This window comes from Trachemys scripta, chromosome 1 (genome assembly GCF_013100865.1).
Source record: "Trachemys scripta elegans isolate TJP31775 chromosome 1, CAS_Tse_1.0, whole genome shotgun sequence".
Taxonomy (NCBI): domain Eukaryota; kingdom Metazoa; phylum Chordata; order Testudines; family Emydidae; genus Trachemys; species Trachemys scripta.
The window spans coordinates 227541544-227566135 of record NC_048298.1 but is presented as its reverse complement, the minus strand read 5'-3'; the positions used below and the strand labels follow the sequence as shown (position 1 = coordinate 227566135).

Here is a 24592-nt window from a genome sequence, read left to right as displayed (position 1 = left end):
GTTGCTCTCCTCATGAATTCCGTTCACTGATGCCATACCTTCCAATGAACTTTTTGCCTTCTTTCTCTCTGGCATTGAAGTCTCCCATCACAATCTTATATGTGGATTTTAGAGTGAGGGTTTCCTCAAGCTCTTAATAGAATTCTTCCACATCATCATCTTCACTTGTGCGTGTGGAAGCATAGATCTGGATAATCTTGAGGGTGTTATTCTGGTTCGGTTGGAGGTACAGCACTCCGATGCATGATGACTTGAACTTGCAGGAGATGATTTTTGAAGTAATTGATATATATAATCTATAGATCTGGCTACAGCTGGAGCCTCAGGGTTCTGGTTCTGGTTTCCAAACCCCCTGGTATCAAGGTTTCTTCTGGTGAAGTTTTTCTAGTATCCTACAGTTTCCTGAGCTTCCCCCTTCACTGCAGCTATGCTGCCTTTATAGGGGATTCCCTGATCCAACTCAGGTGTGTCTCTTTATTAATCAGGATTGGCTAGCCCCAGGCCTTGCAACTCTTGAAGGGCAAGCCACCCTGTTGCACTGCCCTTCTGGAGGAATACATCCAGCTGAAATAGCCCTTACTTCATCTTTTTGAAACATCTTATTATTTATAATATTCATTATAATGATTGGTTATTTGTATTATGCTAGCACCTAGGGACCCCAATCAATTATCCAGGTCCCATTGTGCTAAGCATCATAAATACATGTAACAAAGAAACCAGTTACTGCCTTGGAGAGTTCACAATCTCCATGACAGACGGGACTTAGCAGATGGACAAAACAAACTGGGTCGGTGTGTTTGAGAGGATGAGAGAACCATAAAATTCAGGAGAATTCATTGTGTCTTGAACTACTAACCTCAAATGTCACTCTAGCCCTAAGAGTAAACTCTTACGTTCAGTTTTTTTACACAACTATCTATATGAAATCCATTGGGAATGTTTTTGTATAACTACAGGGTTTTCTATGTAGTCTCCTCCAGCCTTTGATTAACTCATCCACTCTTTTGTAAGATGGTACAGTGCCACCCATGAAAAACAGTAGGGACAAATGTCTGTGTATTCATAAGAACTCATTAACTGAATTTCCACTCATTATCAATGGGAGACTCATATGTTTGCTTGAATGAGTGCAGATTTTCCTGTAGGTCATTTGAATGTATTATTCATTACATTATTCAGCTATTCAGTTGCATTCATCAAAGGGCTAATGAGATTTTTTTTTAATATTATTTTAATCAATTAAAATCCAAAAATCAATACAGAGCAAACAGTTCAAGTGATGATTCCCAGTGCAGGATGGGGTGTACCCGGTTCTGCTATACAAATAACTAGTGTCGAAGCTCTTGTATCCAGCTCAGATGTAGCTAGCTTTCGCATCTCTCTTTAAAGGTATTTGCATAGGGGTAGGGAGGAGCAAGCAGAGGGTAGAAGAGGGAGTTACATGAGCCTGGATAGCTTCAGATGAGGTTAGCCACCTGGGGAATGCAGCAGGATTTTGGGAGAAGTGAGTGGGAAGGTAATCAGAGAGTGGTTAGGGAAATTTCTTAGACCGATTCTGACTCTAGATTCAAGAAAAGCAACTACTGCAACACAGACATTTTTTGAGGATAAATAGCTTGGCCACTTAAATGTGTCATAGTCGATTCTGCTTAATAGCAATCTTGACATTAGCAGCTTCTGGATAATGGCAACATTTTGCTGGGAACTGATCCCATCCCATTAGCATGAGTGTTAGTGGGATTTGGATATTGGCAATGGAATGCCACTTATTAGCAACTTTTTTTTAAGGAAAGGCCCCAGCAGAAGGCAGATTTCCAAGGCTGCAGCCAAGGAAGGAAGTTCTGGGACTTCCTGGCTGCAGCCCCACAAACCTGCCTGAGGTATTGAGCTGAGCCCATCCCAGCACTTCCTTCTGGGGCTGCAGCCCAGCAAACTTGACTGAATACAGGAGCCACGCAGGATGTAAGGGGCTGGGGGCTGGGACAAGAGACTGTGGACAGAGCAGTAGTGGGGATGGGGACTGCAGCCTGGATGCTGGAGCTGCATAGTACCTCTCCCTGCAGTGTTCGGGCTGTGCCCTGTCAGGGTACACAGGGAAGAAGCACTGGGATATGCTGAGCCCCAAATCCTGGAGAGCACAGGGAGAGGTAAGGTGCAGCCCCCTGAAATCCCAGTGCCTCTGCTCCCAAAAGAAAGCCTTGGCATCTAGGTTGCAGCCCTGCTTTGTTGTGGCCCTGCCTGCAGGCAGGTTTGCGGGAAAGGCATGTCCCAGAATTTCCTTCCCTGGCTGCTGCCTCAAAAACCTACCTTCTGCTTATTAGCAACTGCTGGATAATGGCAACTTTTTGCTAGCAACTGAGAACATAACATAAGAATGGCCATACTGGGTCAGATCAATGGTCCATCTAGCCCAATATCCTGTCTTCCAATGCCAGGTGCTTCAGAAGGAATGAACAGAACAGTTAATCATAAAGTGATCCATTCCCTCTCCACACTCAGCTTTTGGCAAACAGAGGCTAGGGACACTCAGAGCATGGAGTTGCATCCCTGCTCATCTTGGTTAATAATCATTGATGGACCTATCCTCCAGGAACCTATCTAGTTCTTTTTTTAACCCAGTTTCAGTTTTGGCCTGCACAACATTCCCTGGCAAAGAGTTCCACAGGTTGACTGTGCATTGTGTGAAGAAATACTGCCTTTTGTTTGTTTTAAACCTGCTCCCTATTAATTTCATTGGGGGACCCCTAATTCTTGTGTTATGTAATGGGGTAAATAACACTTCCTTATTCACTTTCTCCACATCAGTCAAGATTTTATAGATCTCTATCATATTACCCATTACTCATTTCTTTTCCAAGCTGAAAAGTCCCAGTCATTTTAAACTCTCCTCATATGGAAGCTGTTCCATGCCCCTAAACATTTTTGTTGCCCTTCTATGTACCTTTTCCAATTCCAATATATCTTTTTTGAGATGGGGTGACCAGATTTGCACTCGGCATTCAAGATGTGGGCATACCATGGATTTATATAGAGGCATTATGATATTTTCTTCCTTATTCTCTATTCCTTTTCTAATGACTCCTAACAGAATGTTAGCTTTTTTGACTGTCGCTGCACATTGAGCGGATGTTTTCTGAGGGGTTGCTAATAAGCAAATCTATTGGTATTTCCAAAATACCCAAAGCAATTAGATCATGTCACTGATTAATTATTGTACTTGCTCAATGTAATATTTAAATCAAAGCCCTTTTTAAGCTGCACTAAAAATAGCCTCTCACACAAATTAAACTATTTCCTTAGCATTTGTAAATCAGAAATGGCTAGGACAATTTTTTCTGAAAGTTCATAGCAAAAATCTCCCAGGCTGATGCCTTGTTAGGCAATTTTCAGCTCGGAATGAATTTACATAGCTGACTGGTACACTCTTGAAAAATACGGAAATGCTGACATAACCTGAACTTTAGAGGCACTATAAAATATATATATATATATATATAAATAATAAACATGGTTACAAATAAAAAATATGAGGCAGTGTTTATATGAAAGCTGTCACTTTGCATTTAAAATGCATCAATATTGTTGTCCCTGTCTTAAAAATATGCTTAAATATTGATGGGAAAGAATCCTATTTGCATGACAAATGATTTTTCATGCTCCGAATCTGGCTCTCCCAAGCACTTCAAGAGCTTCTGCAGCTACTATTCATTTCTTATTAACTTTAAGGGTTTGGCTCTAACATTAGACTTCATGAATGTATACAATGCAGGGTCAAGTGTGAGAAACCTAGTTCCAGGGCTAAGTGGTGCAGTGGATTAGCTCAAGAACCTTTCACCTGGAGTCTATGTATTTCATTAGGCCACAATTGTGTTTGTTCCCACTTAGCCACATCACAAAACTACTAAGCAATATTTTACCAATGGGAGTCTCTGCTCCATGAAGGTCCAGGAGTGCTAGTCAGGAATAAGGTTCATTGTCAAAGGGCTGGAGCCTGTGCAGGAAAAACCAACCGAATCCCAAAATGCTTAACTAGTTATTTAACAAAGTGTTAAGCATAATATGGATGCTTTGGAGGTAGACAAGCCCATGAATAAGTAAATGAGAGTAAGATATCAAGCATAACTTTGTTCCACAGCACTCATGTGGTAATAAAAAAGAACTCTAGCCACAAAGAGAATATTCTTTCATTATCAAGAACAATCGCAAAAGAAAAAAGAAGAAAGGGGAGATGGTGCTTTGGTCCTTTCTGTGCCTTTTAAAGGATAATTTCTATTAGATCAGACATGCTCTGGGGACCTGGATTCTTGTTGACAGAAGCACCCGTCTATACTATGCCTGGCTCAGAACATGGTTATTAGAACTTAATGCTCAGAAAGGCTAAATTCACTCATAAATTAAGAAAAAAATGATCAAGTAGTCTGAGTCTGGTACTTGGTAGACGTCACCAAACCAGCCATCACACTTGACTATTTCTTTTTACCAATCTCAACAGAGAAGCCACTGGGGACTGAACTACACTCTCAAGTCAGGTTGTGGCACGTCACAAGGCAGTGTAGGGGAAATTGCATTGCTGAGTCCTATGACTTACCTGTTCATTTGCTAAATAAGGTACTACATTCTCCAGTCTGGCAGATTTTATTGGGGAGGAGATCATGAAAAATTTACTTGCATTCCTTTCCCAGAATTGATGGTTATTCAGGGAGCTCTTGAATGGACAAATTGGCTGTACTTAGTATTTAGATTGTAAATGGCCAGATTGCTTTTAACTGAACTTTAATTACCTGAGTTTATAACTTTTACATTGTCATCATTATTTTTCCCTAGGAGCAAAACACATTTCCTAATCAGCTGTAATCATTCTTATGGTCTAGGTTTTTACACCCATCTGGTGGATGTGACATTCAGGGCAAAGGAGAATCAAGCCTTTTGTAGCTATAAAAATAATTAGAGGATCAAAATAGAGTTTACAATGAAACTCTGATTTTAGCTTTGGCACTCATATTATATGTTTTATCTCCAAACCCTTTGCAAATGGGTGTAGGCATTATTATCCTCAGTTTACACATGGGATAACTGAAGCATAAAGTAAGGAGACGTAGCAAATATTTGTGAGGGCCAGACCAGCTATTCAAAAACCCAGACCTGCACTCATTCCCCTAAGCTACAGCTACCCACAAATTAAGTCTTACAGTTCATAAAATAGAGATATTTGGAATGAATGATTTAGCAATCTATGTCCCATTGTTTTTTAATGGGACTTAGGTGTTTTTGAAAATTTTACCCTTTATGTTTAAGGATGACATCCTGGTTTGCTTGAAGTCAATGGCAAAACCTCCATAGACTTCAGTAGGGCCAGAATTTCACCCCCAGTTCTTCACTGTGAATAGGACACAGTAACAGTAACTGATATCAGGCCTGTAATGGTCAATTAGGATAGCTGTTCTTGCTGAAAACCATGTCTGATGTTAAAGCTGCTGCTACACTGGAATAGTCGCTGCAGTTCTTTCCTTAGCTATTTTGTTCCATCAGGTGCAGCACTTTGATTCTTAACTGAACCCTTCCACATGAACGAAACAGGCATGGCAGTTGCTGCTTCAGTTAAAGAAAGATATGTTTGCAATTAATGTTCCACAAACCTTCAGTTAGAAATAACTTTAAATCTGTTTAAATCACACTCCGTTCTATACTTGGTTTTTGTTCCGCTGAAGATTCAGTTACCATGGCAACATAATAGCAACACACTCATTTAAATAAAAATCATACTAAACACAATCATACACAATTGCCAGTCAGGCTATTTTGGTGGCATATACTGATTCCTCAACCCTGAATGCTAAGCCCAAAATTTACTGAATTAGTAAAAATATTGTGGTTTTGCCATTGAAAATTCTGACCCCTTTTCTGACCCCCATCCTTCCTCAAAGTTTTCACAGAGTCCTGCTGGAATAGATCAGATGTGTGGATTACAATAAAGAATATAAGGCTAAGATTTATAAACTTGTTCCAAAATAAGACCTAATTTTGGTAATTACATAGATATTGGTGCTTTACCAATTAAATAAGGAAAACTGAAATGTTCAAAGTAATTACCAAAAATAATACCATCACATGCTCTTTAGAAGGATACACTATATAAAATGTATCATATTTTCAAATCTGGATTAAAGAATGTGGGGGCTCTGCACACTACAGAAATTGGGACCTCTGTAAACATGACAGAGGAGCGGCCAGGTCAAATCTGAGTAAGTGGATCAAATTTGAGCAAGTGGCTTTCCAATTCGGTACACGGGGTCACAGCACCTTTCAGTTTTTTGAGAGTCATTTTGGTTTTGTTTTTTCCCCTAGTTGTTGGGGGCGGAGAGAGGTTCCTGAGATGCTGGCCCCGTGCAAGTGCACAGTGTGCACATTAGTTAAGGCAGGTCAGCATATTTTCATCCTGGTTGATTACTAGCAGCTTGCATTTTTGTTTGTAAAAGGTCGAATTCCTCTGGTATAGGTGGGTGCAAATCTGTCAACTTCACTAGTGTTACACCTTTTCATAATCAGCTGTGAATTTGGTATGAATTGTCATATTCTATTGGAGCATTCTCCCTTGCTTTTCCCCACAAACTCTGAAAGGGATTCCTCATCCTCTTCCTCTGTATAATCTATAAGGGTCCCTCTTCCAACATGGGGAGAAGGTGAATAACTTTGAGGGACCACAGAGAAGAAGAGAACAGTGGACTTTTGGATGGTGAGAGACCTTTTGGAAAGATGCCTGTACTTTTTTTTCTCGCACTAGGTTATTTTGGAGTGATATGACAATTGATCTGAGAAACTTAATGGAAACACAATGCATGTTTCTTTTTTTGTGTTTTATATTGTTACATGTCAGAAGACCTAGAGAATCCAGCAGTAAACAAAGGAAAGCCCTGGAGACAATGAGGAGACAGATATTGACAAACTCAATCTAAATTTGTGACTTTGTTTCTTTAACAGTTTTAGGCCAACATTACTGTTCTGCAGACACAGTCAATGGAGTCTACAGTCTAAACTGTACAGACGATACAAATCATCTGAATATACCGAATGGCCAGGGACTGCAAAGTCAATTATCTGAAGGGGAGGAGAGTTTGTTGGTTTTTCAATAATTGGTGTATTATTGTTGAAAGACTTCTCAGAATTGTATCTTGACAAAGGATTTGAGGATGATTCTTTGGACAGGTAAAGGAAACTATTTTAAGGATAGTGAGGAGTTATACATGTGAATTCAGGGCATTTATGCAGATATTGTACATGACTAAAGCAATCACAGGTCAAAGAAGAGTGAATTGTTACTGTGAACCAGATAAGAAAATAGTTATAGTTGTAATTAAAAAAAATGTAAAAAATGGTATGTGGTCTGAGAATTCAGAAGTACAAATACAACTTTCAAGAAGAGACGAGCAGAACAGGCAGGTTTAGGCAGGGGTTAAAGATAAGTTCAAGGCTCAATAGAAGGGGACTCAATCTTCTAGGGCACAGACTGTTTAGACTAGTGAGGAGGGCATAGAACTGACCACAAAAGGGGAGGGTGAAAAGCGGGGACAAATGAGCACTCATTTAGCATAGACTTATGCAGTTGAAAGCAAAATTAATCAAGGTACCAAGGGACATGAAGAGAAGAAATTGTTTTATTGCCTGTACACCGATGCTAGGAGCCTGGGTAATAAACAAAAGGAATTTGAATTACTCTTTTATGATCATAAATTCAACCTAGCTGGCATTTCTGAAACCTGGTGGAAGAGTTGCATGATAAGAATGTTAAACTCACTGATTATAACTTATTTTGGAAGGATCGAGTGGGTAAGGGGAGGGGGAGTAGCACTCTGTCAAAAACAGCATTACCTGTTTCCGAGTCACTGACAACTCAAAAGAAAATGATCTTGAACAATTATGGATCAACAGATAAAGCAAGAGGATGTACTACTTGATGGCTGTAACTAAGTACAGGCCACCAAATTACACTAAAAACAGTATGCCCAACCCATAAGCACTTACCTATAATGTGTAGAGAAAAAAAATACCTGTGCTGCTATGGTGCACTTCAATCTGAGTGACATATGAGGGATGTCTCATGCTGCCAGTACTAAATCAAGAGACATTATTTGCTATGCTCCATTATGTCTTCCCCTTTTTGCCCTCCCCCTCTCAACCCCATCTCCAACTTTGCAGGATATAATATAATCATATATAATGTTCTATATGCTGACATAACTTTTCCCCCTTCCCACAGAATATTTCTGAAATTATGCCCCTAAGTGAAACATCCTTGGAATTTCTAAATATTATATATGACAATTTCAAAAAGTGTTGCATCCAACACAGGGGAATTATATCTTAGACCTCATATTGACATATAAAAATGAATGGATCACAGAACTAAAAATTAGTGATTGCTTAGTGACAAGTGATTGTGACTTGATTACATTTCTTATGTGCAAACAGAATAAAATCCCAACAAGTAACGTATATATTTAGTGCTTTAAAGGAGCCAATTTTCACAAAACTGAAAATAATTATGAGCCAAATCAACTGGGAGAAATAATTTTAATAGAAAAGTGTGAATGACAATTGATGAATGTTTAACATTTTACTAGATGCCCAAAAGCCACATCCAACAATAGATAAAGAAGTCTCTACTGGTTAAAAAACAACAACCTGAGTTAGAAGGCAAGCAAAAGGCCCATGAAAGCTCATAATAACATAACTCATGAGCTCAGAATAACATGAGATCTGTTGTGCAGTTGGGCCTACAAATGTATCTGCATTGTGTTAACCAGTATGTAAATGTTCATAAGATGTTACAAAAACCTATACTATGTTTATAGGAAAGGGTATAAAAGGGACACAGAATAATTGTATTAGTCTAAACAAAATGGCCAAGTCGATATGATTAAAGGACTGTGTTGAAATTATGCTGGTTAAAAACAGGAGATGTAGAGCAGGAAATTAATGAGCCAAAACTGATATGCTGGACACTAGACCTATTTGGTGGACAAAATAATCAGGGGTTGGGCTATTCCACCCATCACTCCCTTTTGGGGTCCTTAAAAGAAAAAGATTTTTTAGGGAAAGTACCAAAAAGAACACAAGGGAGACCAGACGAAAAGAACAGACTGAGGTTACTGGAATGAATGTCACCAGCATAGCTGCCACCCCTACCATTTCCTGGAACCACAGGCCTTCATCCATCCTGCTCCTGAGAGGTGTCCTGGTCAGAATGGGCCAGAAAGAGAGAGGGATCCAGATGGCATCACCACCACTACCAGCTCCAGGTGAATCCCAAACATGACCTGCAATGGCAGTTATTGCCATCTTGGATACCATCTAAGAGACTGTCAGACAAGGGGGCTTTTCCTTCTAGGATTGGGCTTGAACAACAACAACAGCAGCAGCGAGAACATCTCCAGCCCACCTCAACTAACTTCTTCTCTTTCCCCACAAAAGGACAGTTATTGTCCTCTTAGATACCCTCTAAAAGACTGTCAAAGAACAGGGAGGTTTTCCTCCTAAAAACTGTCTACAGCTAAAGGGAACAAGGGATGTTGTTAAAATGAAAATTTTGTTTAGTACTTTGCATTTTAAACACTTCAACTATTTTTTCCCCTTCTTTTCTGTGTCTTTAATAAAAGGTTAAAGGGATTTCTAATGGTGTGTTTGCCATGGTCTGAAGAAGGCTGAGGTCTTTGTATACCAAAGCCGAGACCTCATTTAACACTGTTTATTGTTGGTCAATGACAGAATTATGTTAACACCTTTGGCCCATGTATTCCCTCTAAAGTAAAACAACAGTTCCTAGTACAATGCTATGACTGAAAGGGCTAATGTGATCCTTGGATGTATAAACAGGGGAATATTGAGTAGGAGTAGGAGGTAACTTTACCTCTGTATTTGGCACTGGTACGACTGCTGCTGGAATACTGTGTCAAGATGTTGATAAATTGGAGCGGGCTCAGAGGAGAGTTGGGAGAAGGTTTAAAGGATTAGAAAACATGCCTTATAGTGGCAGATTCAAGGAGCGCAATCTGTTTATTCTAACAGGAGGTGAAGAGGTGTCTTGATCACCAACTGCAAGAACCTACCTGGGGAACAGACATTTGATAATAGACCTGTAACAGGGCAGTCTGCCTTTTTAAGGGGTGGGAAGGAGGAGGAGGGAGCCACCAGCCTTGTTTTAGAGAGAAGCCCAGCAGGTAGGTGCTGGGAATCATCAAACCCAGCTGGACAGCATCAAGTAACTGTTTTGGATGATTCTCAGCTAAGGGATGTAAGTAAAGACCCCAGTTCCTGAGAGTGCCTGGGACCAGAAGAGGGCTGGGAGCACATTCTCCTGTGGCTGCAGAAGTTGGCTATGAGAAGGCAGGTAGGCCTTGTAGACTCCGTTAGATTAGAAAAGATCTAGACCATTAAGCTGCAGGAATACAGAGACCCCCCAAAAATTAGGCTGGGAACAGGGTTGTTACGTAGTGATGTTGTTCCACATTTCATGTGGGTGTTGTGGTGAATAAACAGGGCTCTGAGATAAGGGTTACAAACTGAACTGAGCATGGCCAATTGTTTTTCCCAAACTGGTGATCATGTTCACCAGACTACAAGAGGGCCCTTTGATTTAGTAAACAAAGGTAGAAAAAGATCCAATTGCTGGAAGTTGAAGCTAGACAAATTCAAATGTGAAATAAGGTGCTTTTTTTTTTTTTTTAACAGAGAAGGTAATTAACCATTGGAACAATTTACCAAGGATTGTGGTGCATTCTCTACAACTGAAATTCTTTAAGTCAAGATTTGATGTTTTGCTAAAAGATATGCTTTAGTTCAACCACATATATTTTATCTGAAGCAGTGATTAATTCAGGGAAGTCCTAAGGCCTGTATTATGCTGATTAGACTCAATTATCACAATGGTCCCTTCTGGTCTTAAAATCAATGAAAGCTGCTTTAGGGCTTGAGGTTGGGATTCAGATTTGACAGCACCAGAGCCTTGTAATATGTTCTCATGAGATTTCTGCCACAGATGGTGGAAGGATTGTGATGTCAACTGATGTTTGTAAAATGCACAGTAATCTCACAAGAACGGCTATTATCATGAGGGTTCTGCCATTTGGGGGAAGAAGTTTTGTGGAAACAAGAGAGATTTCATCTGCATCTGAACCTGGAAATAGTAGAGCCAGCTGGGAAAATGTTTTACTATCCCATGAAAGTTTTCAAGATTTCAAAAAATTGTCCTGCCCAGATCAGAACAAAAAGTCCAAATCTCAAAACATTTGGATAACTGAAAATCTGGGGAGGACGGGGGACGGGTTGTCGGGAATGCTTGGGATCAATTACAACATTTCATTTAGATTTTGACCTCTTTTTTTTTTTATTTAACTTAAATTTTGAAATGAAAAGTCATTTTGAACTGAGAAAACATACCGTTTCATATAAAAAATGTCAAAATGGGATGTTTTGGCAATTTTGAAACTTTTTAAAAACAGTTTCTAAATGGGACATTTGTTGAAAGTGATCCTTTCCTATGAAAAATTACAGTTTCAATGACTTGGTATTTTGTCAGAAAAAATTCCATTTCCGAAACAGTCCTAGAAAATAGGTCTCCTGGCTTTGAGTCAGACCCAACACTATCAAAGCAGGTTTAGGTCCAATTATTGAAATCTGAACTGCTCTAAAATTCAAAGTAATTTAGATTCCATTTCCAGTCTTAATTGTATCAGTCTAAATGAAATTCTGAATACTAAAAGTGTTGACATTAAAGCCTGTGCGACTTCATGCTAAACATCATTAAAAACAAAGAGGCCAAGTCCCCTACCCCAAGCAATATTGTCAATGGATCGTGTCATTAAAAATCTTAGTAGTATACATAAGTGGGACGTGATCAGCACTGCCTAACAGGTGACATTAAACTGTGGCTCTCCAGGCATGTTTGGACAATTATTAACAGCAAAATGAGTTTGAGAAGCATTAGCTTAGTGTCTGCTCATTACTCCTGCTGCATTCTGTACTTCACGGAGTGTGGAGAATGTTTTGTTCTAAAAGCATCACTGTGCTCCCAGCCAATAACCCTTGCAATGCTATATAAGCCTATAAAAATAATTCATATTTTAGGGTCTTGAAGTACCATCTTCACAGACACAGCAGTGGCATATGGTAATTTATTATTATTCAAACTACATTGGATATTGTTAATCTTTTCTTAGGCAAAAGAAGAACCTAATTGTGATACTTAGTGATAATTTCTCTTTGAATAAAGAGTGATAGATAATTCATGATCTACAATATTTGGACATTGATTTACTCTCTGCTTGATGCATTAAATGCATTCTAGGTGATAGAGGTTATACATGTAGCTTTTCTATTGTTCAGTCAGAAATTGAACTAGACTTGTAATCATGGCCTGAATTTCTGCTTGTGGTATTATATGTTTTTATTCGTATTGCTTGGCTTGATGGACCTGCATTTTTTGTGAGGACTGCTCAATATTATTTGTACCTTGCAATAGTAAAATGAAAAATCAATCATTTTCATTAGTTCCGTATTTGAAAGAGCATACAAAATGCTATTTTCTGCTCTGAAATGAAAATGTCATTATGGCTAGACGTGGTCTAAAAGCAATTCGGATGCTGGCAGCAGTGCTTGATGAGTAGGATGCTATAACTTCACATGGCCTATTTTGAGGGGAAACATTATGCTCTATAGTAGTGCTGCAAACAAAGAACACTTAGGTTTTCAGAATAAAGCTATCATTATAAGGATCAAACTCTTTTTAATCACTCAAACAAAGCACTGTAGTAACTTAGGCTTTATTGTTTGGGAGTTTATATCTGTGGGGTTGCCTTCTTGCATGCAGCTATATACACAGATGTTGGTCTATCTCCTCTGTACTCTCAAAGAGCTAAAGGGGACTTAACAGAAGTTGTGTAGTGTAGCTGAAGACTGTAGAATATGAGCAACCAAATTTCAAATCAACTACTTTAACATGTAGGGGTACAGTACATAATGAGATCTTTAGGACACGATAATTACTGTCTTTTCGGTTTCACACAGTTATTTAAACTATTGAAAAAGATACACTTTTAAACATTTTATTTCATACACGTATGTCAATAATTCGAAAAATTTGCCAGTATGAATAATTTAGACCTCTAACACATTTCATAAATGTTTCCAAGCTTAACACTACCATTCAAAATCGTAGGATGAAATAAATTTAAATACGTACTAGTCATCAGATTTTCAAAACAGACACAATGTCATTCAACAAAACTTTGACATTTTATTGGGCTCTTGAAAATGCTAGTTCCGTCAAAGAAAATGAAAGGTTATTGCCTACGGAAGAACAAATAACGTCAAATGTAAATTACCTGATGCTGACTCAGTAAATAAACGACAGATAGCTTCAAGTGAAAATATGTTCCCAAATGTTATACTTCCTAATGTTGTTACACGAGAAAAAAAAATCTTTACAATGGCAAACATTTAAATAAGAGACAGTGTAGTTATGAGTTATAATTTAGGGACAAATCTCCCATTGGCATTAATGAGACCGTATATCCACTCATTACATTAATGCCTTTTATTTACACATGTGTCTTTTTTTTATTATATTCTTTAAAACAACCCTCAAAGTTCCTATTATGAAAACATGCTTTTGGAATTTGCTTGTCTCCCCCACCCCCATATTATTATACATGGCTCTGTGAGATACAAAAAAAAAAAGACCTATAATTTATGTAACAACAACACAATTACTACTACTGCTAGCCATTTGCAGTTAATGGGCTCACTGTATTTCATAAGAAAAAAATGCACACTTGATATTATTTAAGACAGCGGTCTCTGGACTGTGCACAATACATACACACACACATTGTCCATGCCTAGAACAATTCTTAATCTAGATTGTATGTTCCTAAGGGCTGGCATCATCTTTCTGTTGTGTTTTCATAGCACCTGCCACAATGGAATCCTGCTCCAAGATTGAGGCTCTTAGGCTACAATACTATGATAATACAAATAATACTCAAAGCCACCCCTGGAGACCCATAGAGACGGTTATTTAACACATCATGCCCACAAGTTACCTGTAATATAACAGTTCAGAATTAGTACATTTACATGTTGGAATGTGTGCAAATGTGCCTGTCTGCTCTTATGTGTGTGCACCTGTGTGAACATGTGCATCATTACTCACACTGGAGAAACCCTGTCATCAGAGCAATGTGTAGCCATCTGAGAAAAACACCTAACATAGCAGGGTGATCTCAGTCATTTTATATTTCTCTAGGCCTTAGGAGCATTCATCCTAGAGTGCTTGGGATCAAAGATTGTTCTGTGGCGATGAGCATTAGTGATACACACAGAAAAACATGTTTTGGAGGGGTCAGAATAAAAGACTGCATAAGCCCTAGCATATTTCATTTGGTTATCAAGATTTTAAGGGAGACAGGGACATTTATTCCCCTGCCTTTCATCTTCTCTGCATCTCCAAGAAGCATTTACAATGTCCTATTTTTATCATTATTTTTTTTTAAAAATAAGAGAACGTCTTTCTAGAGTCACTGCTGCCAGGCTGTCTCATCCACGATTGCGCTCAATTGTTGGATCTTCCAAAGGCAGGTCTTCCTCTCCCTGACGGAGTAAGAGGGCAGCATCTGGCAAAATCATTTCAGCACAACATAGCAATTGGATAGACAAGTCAACTGCAGAAGTCACATCAAGAGGCAAACGATACTTAAAGAAATCCTAACTTGTTGAGTGTCCTGTGAGCTGGGCTGGTTGTTTTCAGATCAGAGATGTGCATTGCAATCTGAGGTGCTTCTGACTCAGGGGTGCTTCAGACTATGGAAGGCAGAGAGTAGCCAGGCCAGTAAGAGTTGTTCAACTTACTAGGACAGCACAGCAGACTTGGGAGAGCCATAAAGGAATGACAGGGGAAGGCTTTGGAAGCAAAAGGTGTCAGACAAAGTTGGGTGGAAGGGAAAAAAGAGGAGTGGGGTGGGGGGAGGATGGTGTTGGGCTCAGACATGGAAAAGAGATTGAAACTTGGAGGATGGGAAAATTTACCCACCCAGTATTAAGTAGATTTCATGAAATATTATAAAAAGCAAACATGTTAAATGAGTTACCTCTATGAGCTCTTTGAGTCCCACAAGTCTATAGTAATATATTCCTAGCATGCTGTTAGTCGTGTTTCTAGTGAGTGGATTGTATTCTCACAATCACATTCACTAATGTCACAGGTGAACTCTGACACTCTTTATTATTCTCCATTTCAGGTGAAGAAAGAACAAGAGTCTTGTCTTCTTTCACATACTAAAAATACAGTAAACCAGAAAATTGTCAAGTTGGTCCCTGGTAGTTTCATATTACACATCACTAAAATCAGTCTTCATTTAACTTTTAGTAAGACAAATGGGATCACCATCCATTTTAGCCATAACAGCAGAATGAGTGAAGATGGTGAAACAACTGTAGTAGATCGAACATATGGTCTAATGTGAAGATATGAATTACTGTGCAATGCACATGAGTGTGGTTATACTGTAAAAAGATTTATTTAAAAATACAACTTCCAGTTATGTGCTACTCAAAGATTTCATCTTTAAGGGAGTTGAGTTTTAATGTGATACAGGAAAACTTTTGGCAGTTCACTCAAGCCTTCCTCGGTCTTTAGCAGAAAAAGACCATATGCTGCTGCTTAGCACCATTCATTAAAACTCCAGGTTCTGAATCCATAGAAAATCATTATTTTTCCACCACTGGTCCTATTTTCAAATTATAAACTAAAATGAATATGGGTATTTTAGGTCACAGACAACAGTCTTCCTGGTTTCATGAGAAATGTTGCCTCGCTATTTTGATTACTTTAAAAGATTTGTTGCCTTAAGATACATTTTTTTCTTGTTAGATAAAACCTGTAGTGGATTATTTTGCCTACAGGCAATTTTCATTATTTCAATAACTTGGCTGATTGTTTAGTTAAAATTTTAGTTTCCTGAGAAATTATTTAAGTTGTTGATAACTAAAATTATTTTCTTAGTTGCAAATTGGAGATTTCTTTGGTTTCCATGTGGCTTCCATTTTTGCAATTAGATTACTTATCTTTTTAAGTCCATTATATATATATATTATTTTTACCTTAAAGCAGGGTTTTGCTCTGAAATCTGCCTTGCAGATCTGTACTGCATGTTTTGCAGTTGTTCCTCATCTGGAAATCGCATTGTGAGTTGGATTTCTATAGAACGAATGTCCCACAATGCAGAATGAAGAGAATACTTTAATTTTATATTTTGGATTGTTAACACTGGTCTACAATTTTTGAGAAGTTGTCTGCTTCAGAAATAAAATGTGCTATTTATTATGTATTTTGATGTGCTGAATTGAAATATGACAATTAAAACAACTGATTGGCTACTGTTTCTAAGATATTTAAGTTTTTACATTTTAGGTCTATGTATATTGTGTAGATAGTAGAGTTTTAATCATAAATTGTAAACCTAGGTCTTTTCATGTGTTTATGGTTGCTTTACATGATAATATTTCATCTGTCCTGTTTATGGAACACTTCAAAAATCAGCAAAAGGGTTATATAAATAAAATTTAGTATGAAACAAAAGGCAAAAAACTATTATGCACATAGTTTAGTCCTATTCAGTGTCTACTCAGCGCTTCTTGGCTTGTCTCTTGTATTCATTAAATGGAGCATCTCTTGTCACTGTCCAGCAATAGTCTGCAAGCATTGATGGGCTCCATTTGCCCTGATAGCGTTTCTCCATTGTTGCAATGTCCTGGTGAAATCGCTCGCCGTGCTCGTCGCTCACTGCTCCGCAGTTCGGTGGAAAAAAATCTAGATGAGAGTGCAAAAAAAGCTTTAGTGACATGTTGCAACCAAGGCTTTTGTATGCCTTGAGGAGGTTTTCCACCAACAACCTGTAGTTGTCTGCCTTGTTGTTTCCGAGAAAATTTATTGCCACTAACTGCAAGGCTTTCCATGCCGTCTTTTCCTTGCCAGGCAGTGCATGGTCAAATGCATCATCTCGAAGAAGTTGACGAATCTGAGGACCAACAAAGACACCTTCCTTTACCTTAGCTTCACTTAACCTTGGAAATTTTCCATGGAGGTACTTGAAAGCTGCTTGTGTTTTGTCAATGGCCTTGACAAAGTTCTTCATCAGACCCAGCTTGATGTGTAAGGGTGGTAACAAAATCTTCCTTGATTCAACAAGTGGTGGATGCTGAACACTTTTCCTCCCAGGCGCCAATGACTGTTGGAGTGGCCAATCTTTCTTGATGTAGTGGGACTCCCTTGCACGACTATCCCATTCGCAGAGAAAACAGCAGTACTTTGTGTATCCAGTCTGCAGACCAAGCAAGAGAGCAACAACCTTCAAATCGCCACAAAGCTGCCACTGATGTTGGTCATAGTTTATGCACCTCAAAAGTTGTTTCATGTTGTCATAGGTTTCCTTCATATGGACTGCATGACCAACTGGAATTGATGGCAAAACATTGCCATTATGCAGTAAAACAGCTTTAAACTTGTCTTCGATGAATCAATGAACAGTCTCCACTCATCTGGATTGTGAACGATGTTGAGGGCTGCCATCACACCATCGATGTTGTTGCAGGCTACAAGATCACCTTCCATGAAGAAGAATGGGACAAGATCCTTTTGATGGTCAGGGAACATGGAAACCCTAACATCACCTGCCAGGAGATTCCACTGCTGTAGTCTGGAGCCCAACAGCTCTGCCTTACTCTTGGGTAGTTCCAAATCCCTGACAAGGTCATTCAGTTCACCTTGTGTTATGAGGTGTGGTTCAGAGGAGGAGGATGGGAGAAAATGTGGGTCCTGTGACATTGATGGTTCAGGACCAGAAGTTTCATCCTCTTCCTCTTCCTCGTCTGACTCAAGTGAGAATGATTCTGGTGCATCAGGAACCGGCAGTCCTTCTGCGGGGGGTACTGGGCGTATAGCCGATGGAATGTTTGGATAATGCACAGTCCACTTTTTCTTCTTTGACACACATTTCCCAACTGGAGGCACCATGCAGAAGTAACAATTGCTGGTATGATCTGTTGGCTCTCTCCAAATCATTGGCACTGCAAAAGGCATAGATTTCCCTTTCCTGTTCAACCACTAGCGAAGTTTTGTTGCACAAGTGTTGCAGTATATGTGTGGGGCCCATCTCTTGTCCTGATCTCCAATTTTGCAGCCAAAATAAAGGTGATAGGCTTTCTTAACCATAGTGGTTATACTGCGCTTTTCTGATGCAAAAGTCACTTCACCACAAACATAGCAGAAGTTATCTGCACTGTTCACACAAGTACGAGGCATCTCTGCTCGCTTTGGCTAAACAGAAATGTGTCCCTTTGCAAAATCAATCACTGACAAATAAGAGAGCACGACATTGTATGATTTCTAGAGCTGATATAGGGCAATTTGTTCAGCAGAGTGATGTAAGCTTCGTTATGATTGCATCATCCATGACTTCTAGGAATAACATGATGCAATTCATATCATGTATGACGCAATACCAGCTTCAGATTGCATCATTCATTGTTTTGCCTAAAAAGCAAGTACTGTCCAAACCCAGTCATAGATTTATTCATAGATCCAGTCAAAGATGTATTTTAGTCATTTCTGGTTTAAATTGAGATCCCTTCCCTTTATAACTCACTTATCCTCTGCCATTCCCAAGTCAAGGGTCGTATATACTGACCCAATAGCATATCTTAAGAACTAGAGCCAATCAACAATTTTAAGCATCATTTTTGTTCTCAGTGACCCAGAATTAGTAAAGTTTGACTACATTTATTTCAGAAACATTTTGGCTGTAGAGCAGTGTAATGCCTTTAAGACTCATACCTCTTCCTTTGACGTTTCTGTAATCTTTTAGAATAGAAGCTGCATGATTTTCATTATGGATTGTCCATGTACTTTAAATTTGTAGCTGTAAAACTGTACTGTGTGCAACTTGGCATGTACATGCTACTGCTGTACACACTAACAAAAACTCCTAGCAAGAAATTTTAGATAACTAGGGACTGATGCAGCTATTCAGTAGGTTGAGTGACAAATTGAGGTCACTCAAAAGGAGTTGATCTGATCAAGGTTAAAAGAAAATCTAAAATGCAATTCAGATGCATACTGCAATCTACAGTAGTTTTTAAAAGCCTTGGGCCAGCACACAGCTTTTACTTACCACAGTAGTGCCAACATGAGGGACATAAGTGCTTCCAGGTTTTTTAATGCTGAGATGATTTCCTCCCCCACCAAGACCATCAGCGGCTTTAATAGTGTCCAAACAGTGCACTGCCTAGCCTTACTTTAGACTCTCAGGGGCTAGGTCTCTTCTCACATCAGTTTCACACTTGCGTAACTCCACGGACTTTGGCGAAGCTACGGTACTCCTGATTCTCACTTGTGCAAGGGGAGAGTCAGACCCTTGATGCACCATTTGTTAGTCAGTTGTTTCTATAATTAAACAAACGGGGGAGAATGTGTCCTGGACACAAATTTACATACAATGAAGGCTTCAAAGGCTCCCCACTGCAATTGCCTGCATGGCTTGATCTCCATTCCTCACTGTGAGAAATGTTGTGTGGTATGAGGAAGATATGAAAATTGACCTGCTGCTAATGTTGTGGTAATAAATCTGGTACCTGGATTAGAGTTTTCTTTTAGTATGTCTATAGCATCATATTCTGACATTCCCCAAGGTACAATCTGAACTGTTGAACAGCGGTGTCCCCATAACTCTCTAGCCTGGGGTGCCTTTTACACTCCTTTGCTGCCAAAGCAACTACACCGGGCCTGCCCACATACAGCCACTAGCATGTAAAATTACTCCCAGCTATGTTACATGAATGCTCTCCCAGCCATTCATGAATTTCATACTGGGTGACACTCAAATATCCTTGAGGTCTTTAGACACCTTTAAATACCTTAAATGGCTGCTGGAACCCCGCCGCTTCCCCAGGGCTCCTGCGGCTATTTAAAGGGCTGGCGCGGTAGAACCAGGGGAGCCCCGGGCCCTTTAAATAGCCCCCGAGCCCCAGGCTGCTGCTGCTACCCCGGTGGGGGACGGAGGAGGAGGGGGCACTCACTGTACAGGGTAGGCTGTACGCCCTGTACCTGCACCCCCTGCCCGCACCAGCCCTGCACCCCCTGCCCTGTCTGCAACCAGCCCATCTCCAGCCAGCCCCTGTCTGCAGCCAGCCCCACACCCCCCTGCCCGCAGCCAGCCTGTCTCCAGCCAACCCCTGGTGCACCCCCCTGCGGCCCTGCCTGAAGCCAGCCAGCCCACCCCACACACCCCTGTCTCCAGCCAGCCCCGCACCCCTTGCTCTGCCTGCAGCCAGCTCCTACCTCCAGTCAGCCCCTGTCCTGCCTCCAGCCAGCCCCATGTCCACTGGTGCCCTGCAGTTCCCAGGGCAGTAACCCTGCACACCTGCTTCAATGAGGGGAGTAGGGAGCAGCTCGGACGCACACATGTGCACACTAGGGTGACCAGATAGCAAGTATGAAAAATTGGGACAGGGGGTGGGGGGTAATAGGATCCTATATAAGAAAAAGACCCAAAAATTGGGACTGTCCCTATAAAATCGGGACATCTGGTCACCCTAGCACACCCCCAGGGAGTGGTGGGGACCTACACATATGAAACAGAGCTCATTTCTAGTTCAGGCCCATCTTTTTAAAAAAGAACTTTAGGTAGGGTTAACATACATCCGTATTTTCCCGGACATGTCAGGCTTTTTGGTTCTTAAATCGCCATCCGGATTTAAAAATTCCTCCTGAGAAAATATGAATGTATGGTAACCCTATTGGTACAAAAAATACATACTGTGGCATATCCCTTAAATCAGAACTTTTTATAGGGAAACGGTTGCTAAGAAATTAAAAGGTTTTTTTTACTTTTTTTTTTTTTTTTAGTCATCCCTGCCGAGGTCCCGCCAAAAATGTTCGAATTGGGCCCTGCACTTCCTAAAGCAGGCCCTGACCACATCTGTAGCAATAATAATCACAAAAGGACTTTTAAAGCTACTTAAAGAACACAGAAATAAAAGGCGAAGTGCTGTATACTAAAAGTGCAGCAGTAGACATAACGTTATACTCTTCCCATGTCAATTATTGAGAGTTATGCAGATGTATCAATAAACTCAGTAGTGTGCTTACGTCATATTCTGTTCTCATACCTCACAGATCCCCAGCTCAATAACAAATAAGATCAGACAATCATTATTGCTTTCACATATAACTTCTTAGAGCCTGATAACCACAGAGAATTGTATCTTCTATAGGGTAGGAGCAAAAAAGTTCTCCACAGACTAGGGTGGTTTATATACATAAATCAGAAAACCCACACAATTTTATACCTTCTCAAAAACAGGACACATAGGCACTGTAGGGACAGCACTGTGCAAAATACTATCGTATGCTCATTTTTTTCTCCACTTCTTGCTTACAGAGCTGTATTTCTGATACAATTTGGACACCACTGTGCTGATGGGTACAACATAAAAACCCAGCTAGACAGAAAACAAAATTTACAAATGGTGGTATTATGTACTTTACTAACACAAGGGAACCTTTTATGCCAACTATTCAATAATACATTTGGTACTAAGGAATACTGAAATGTTACCAATCACAAAGAACATAGAAAATATTGTTAAGGGGCCCCGAGAGAAGATGCTGTACTTTGTCATGTTTACTCTGTGGTAGCAAACCTGATTTGAGACTAATTAAGGCTTTCCCGCATTGAACTTTCAATGTCTGTGAACAAGTTCTCAGTTTATGGAGAAAGTTTGTGTGCTTCATCTTGCATAAGGACCCCTAGCAGCTTGTGTAGAGCAGCATTGTGGTCCGAGGGGGAAACGGTGAAGCCAATCAAATCCGAAATCAGGTGTTTGGCAGGGAAGGTGCACCCATAGGGGGGGAAGGCAGAGGGAAGGTGAAATGGCCACTGCAAGTTTGTGGGAAGATGGTAGCCTAGTGGTGGGGAGGGATAGCCAAGTGGTTTGAGCATTGGCCTGCTAAACTCAGGGTTGTGAATTCAATCCTTGAGGGAGCCATTTGGAGCAAAAATCTCTCTGGGGATTGGTCCCCCTTTGAGCAGGGGGGACCTCCTGAGGTCCCTTCCAACCTTGATATTCTATGGTAGTGATTCTTACCATGGAATCATTCTGAAGTTCCAGCCTCAGGAAGCAGAGAGGCCTTCGGAAAACCTATTAGTCAAGATCAGGTGAGAGGAAGAATCTTATCTCCACTCCCCGCCTCACACCAGCTGTCCAGAAACATTGAAATTTCTATCAAAGGGATAAAACAAAGGAAATTCTGAGTGAGAAAGCTTTAATTCAGCTGTATTGTGCCTGGGCTTTTTTGCACAGATGGTCTCAGAATACAAGGAAATATTTCATACACTTTGCATATTTGAAACAATACTTGCTCTAAAGATTACCAGTGAGGCGACTGAGTAACTGAACTTCATCACAATATCCTTTTTGGCTTCTTTCCTGTTGTTGCAGGTGATTACATAGTCATGACTATATACTTCGATTTAAGTAGAAGAATGGGATACTTCACTATTCAAACATACATACCCTGCATCTTAACAGTTGTGTTATCCTGGGTATCCTTCTGGATTAAAAAAGATGCTACACCAGCAAGAACAGCACTAGGTAAGGTCTTAATTCTTTCTGTTCTATCACTGTGTTGAATATTAACAAATATCCTGCTTTACCATTTGAAAATTTCATCTCCTTTCCAATTAGGAGACCAATGTCTCTGGGCATTAGATATGTACTGTACATCATCACAGCCAGCTCCTACAGGCCTAAAAGCCAGTTGTGACAAGGGAATTTGGTATTTGAGTTTTAAAGGAACAATTAAAAATAAATGACTTTGCCACCTGTTTTGTTTGCATAATAGCTCAGAATAAATGATTGCTTCGCTAATCCTTCTGTGGTTTCTCTAGTAGGATTTTTGAATGATAGGCACAGTAGACTGCTTCCTTCCTTCCATCCTTAAGCTGCTGTTCCTTATGTTATATTTATAGACAACAAATGTTGATGGATAAGAAGAAATTTGTCCAAAATGATGATGCTTGAGTGCCTAGAGCTAGGTACATAAATAAGAGTCCTGTTTTTCAGAGGTGCTGGCAGCTCTCCAACACCTCTGAAAATCAGGTCACTTATATAAGTGCCGAAGTGTGGATTTAGGAGCTTAAATGTAGGCTATGTTAAAAATAATTGGGCAGAATTTTCAAAGTCTAACACAAAAATTGCAGGCTGTGCAAGTATCAGGAACACAGGGGCAGGGTTATAATAGGAGATTAACTATGTACACATTAAAACAGAAGGAAAGGCATGGGGGCTCCATTGGGGTTGGTATGCCTGAGCCCTGGTCAGTGCACCATCCCAGGAATAGCACATGGGAAATTTTGCCTCAAGGAAGCATAATCTTTCCAAGAGCTGCTCTGCACCCAATGGGATACTCACTTTGCACAACTCTTATGCTGACACAAATAGACTGTCCCTTTAGAGAAAATACCAGGGTGGGGGATGGCAGACAGAGGGGGATCAGGGCTGTAGTCTCCCTGTAGTCCCCCTTTTGGCTGAGTAGTTCCCTAGGAATGAACAGGGACTGCTGTTGCGGAGGGGACGTGGGGAGGACCCCCTATAACAGGGGGAGGCCTTTTCCACAAAGCTTTCTGACCCTCCTAGCAGCTATGCACAGGTCATCACCATCTGCCCCTTTTCTATATAGGAAAAATTCTTTAAAAATGATTTATTGAACTGAAAATGATCACGAGTCCTTATCTAAACCTGTTTCTGCAAGGTAGCTTACTAAGATCACACTGGGGAGCTACAAAAACAACAAGGAGTCTGGTGGCACCTTAAAGACTAACAGATTTATTTGGGCATAAGCTTTCGTGAGTAAAAACCACATCCGTTGCATCCGAAGAAGTGAGGTTTTTACTCACGAAAGCTTATGCCCAAATAAATCTGTTAGTCTTTAAGGTGCCACCAGACTCCTTGTTGTTTTTGTAGATACAGACTAACACGGCTACCCCCTGATACTTGACACTGGGGAGCTAGACTCTTAGAGGAATTCCCCATTCCCAAGAGTTTGTTCTCTCACAAAGTCGCAAGAGGAAGCCATTTAGTTCAAGACTGCAACGTTTATTGGCTGTTCAGAGTGCCTCAGTCTAGCATTATCATTTCTTCCAGCAAATGAGTGAATCAGGGCAGCCACCCACCTCCTGAGTGATGTAGCTTCCAGCTCAGAACACAGAGCTCTGGAGGCAATAAAGATGAAAATTTCAAATGTGCTTAAGGGATTTAGGAGCTTACATCTCACCAGAGGGCTTTGGGCTCCTAAATCCCTTAAGCACATTTGAAAATCTTAGCAGAGTCCGTAACTCAGTGAGGCATGTTGCTGTACAGCCATTTATTAAGGTTTGTCAGCACCTGGCCTGAACCATTCTGCATCACATAAATGAGCAAAACTAACATCTTAAAATGATGGTCCAGCTCATCACGATGAATGACAGCAGAAATATGTTAC

General features: G+C 40.1%; 1 protein-coding gene across 1 annotated transcript in view; it reads left to right on the top strand.

Annotated features, from left to right (window-relative positions):
• Window positions 1-24592, top strand: part of GABRG3 (gamma-aminobutyric acid type A receptor subunit gamma3) — a 526844-nt gene that overhangs the window by 483863 nt on the left and 18389 nt on the right. The window contains exon 7 of the mRNA XM_034757916.1: window positions 22552-22704. Within this exon, the coding sequence (XP_034613807.1) occupies window positions 22552-22704 (153 nt within the window). The remainder of the gene's footprint in view (window positions 1-22551; window positions 22705-24592) is intronic.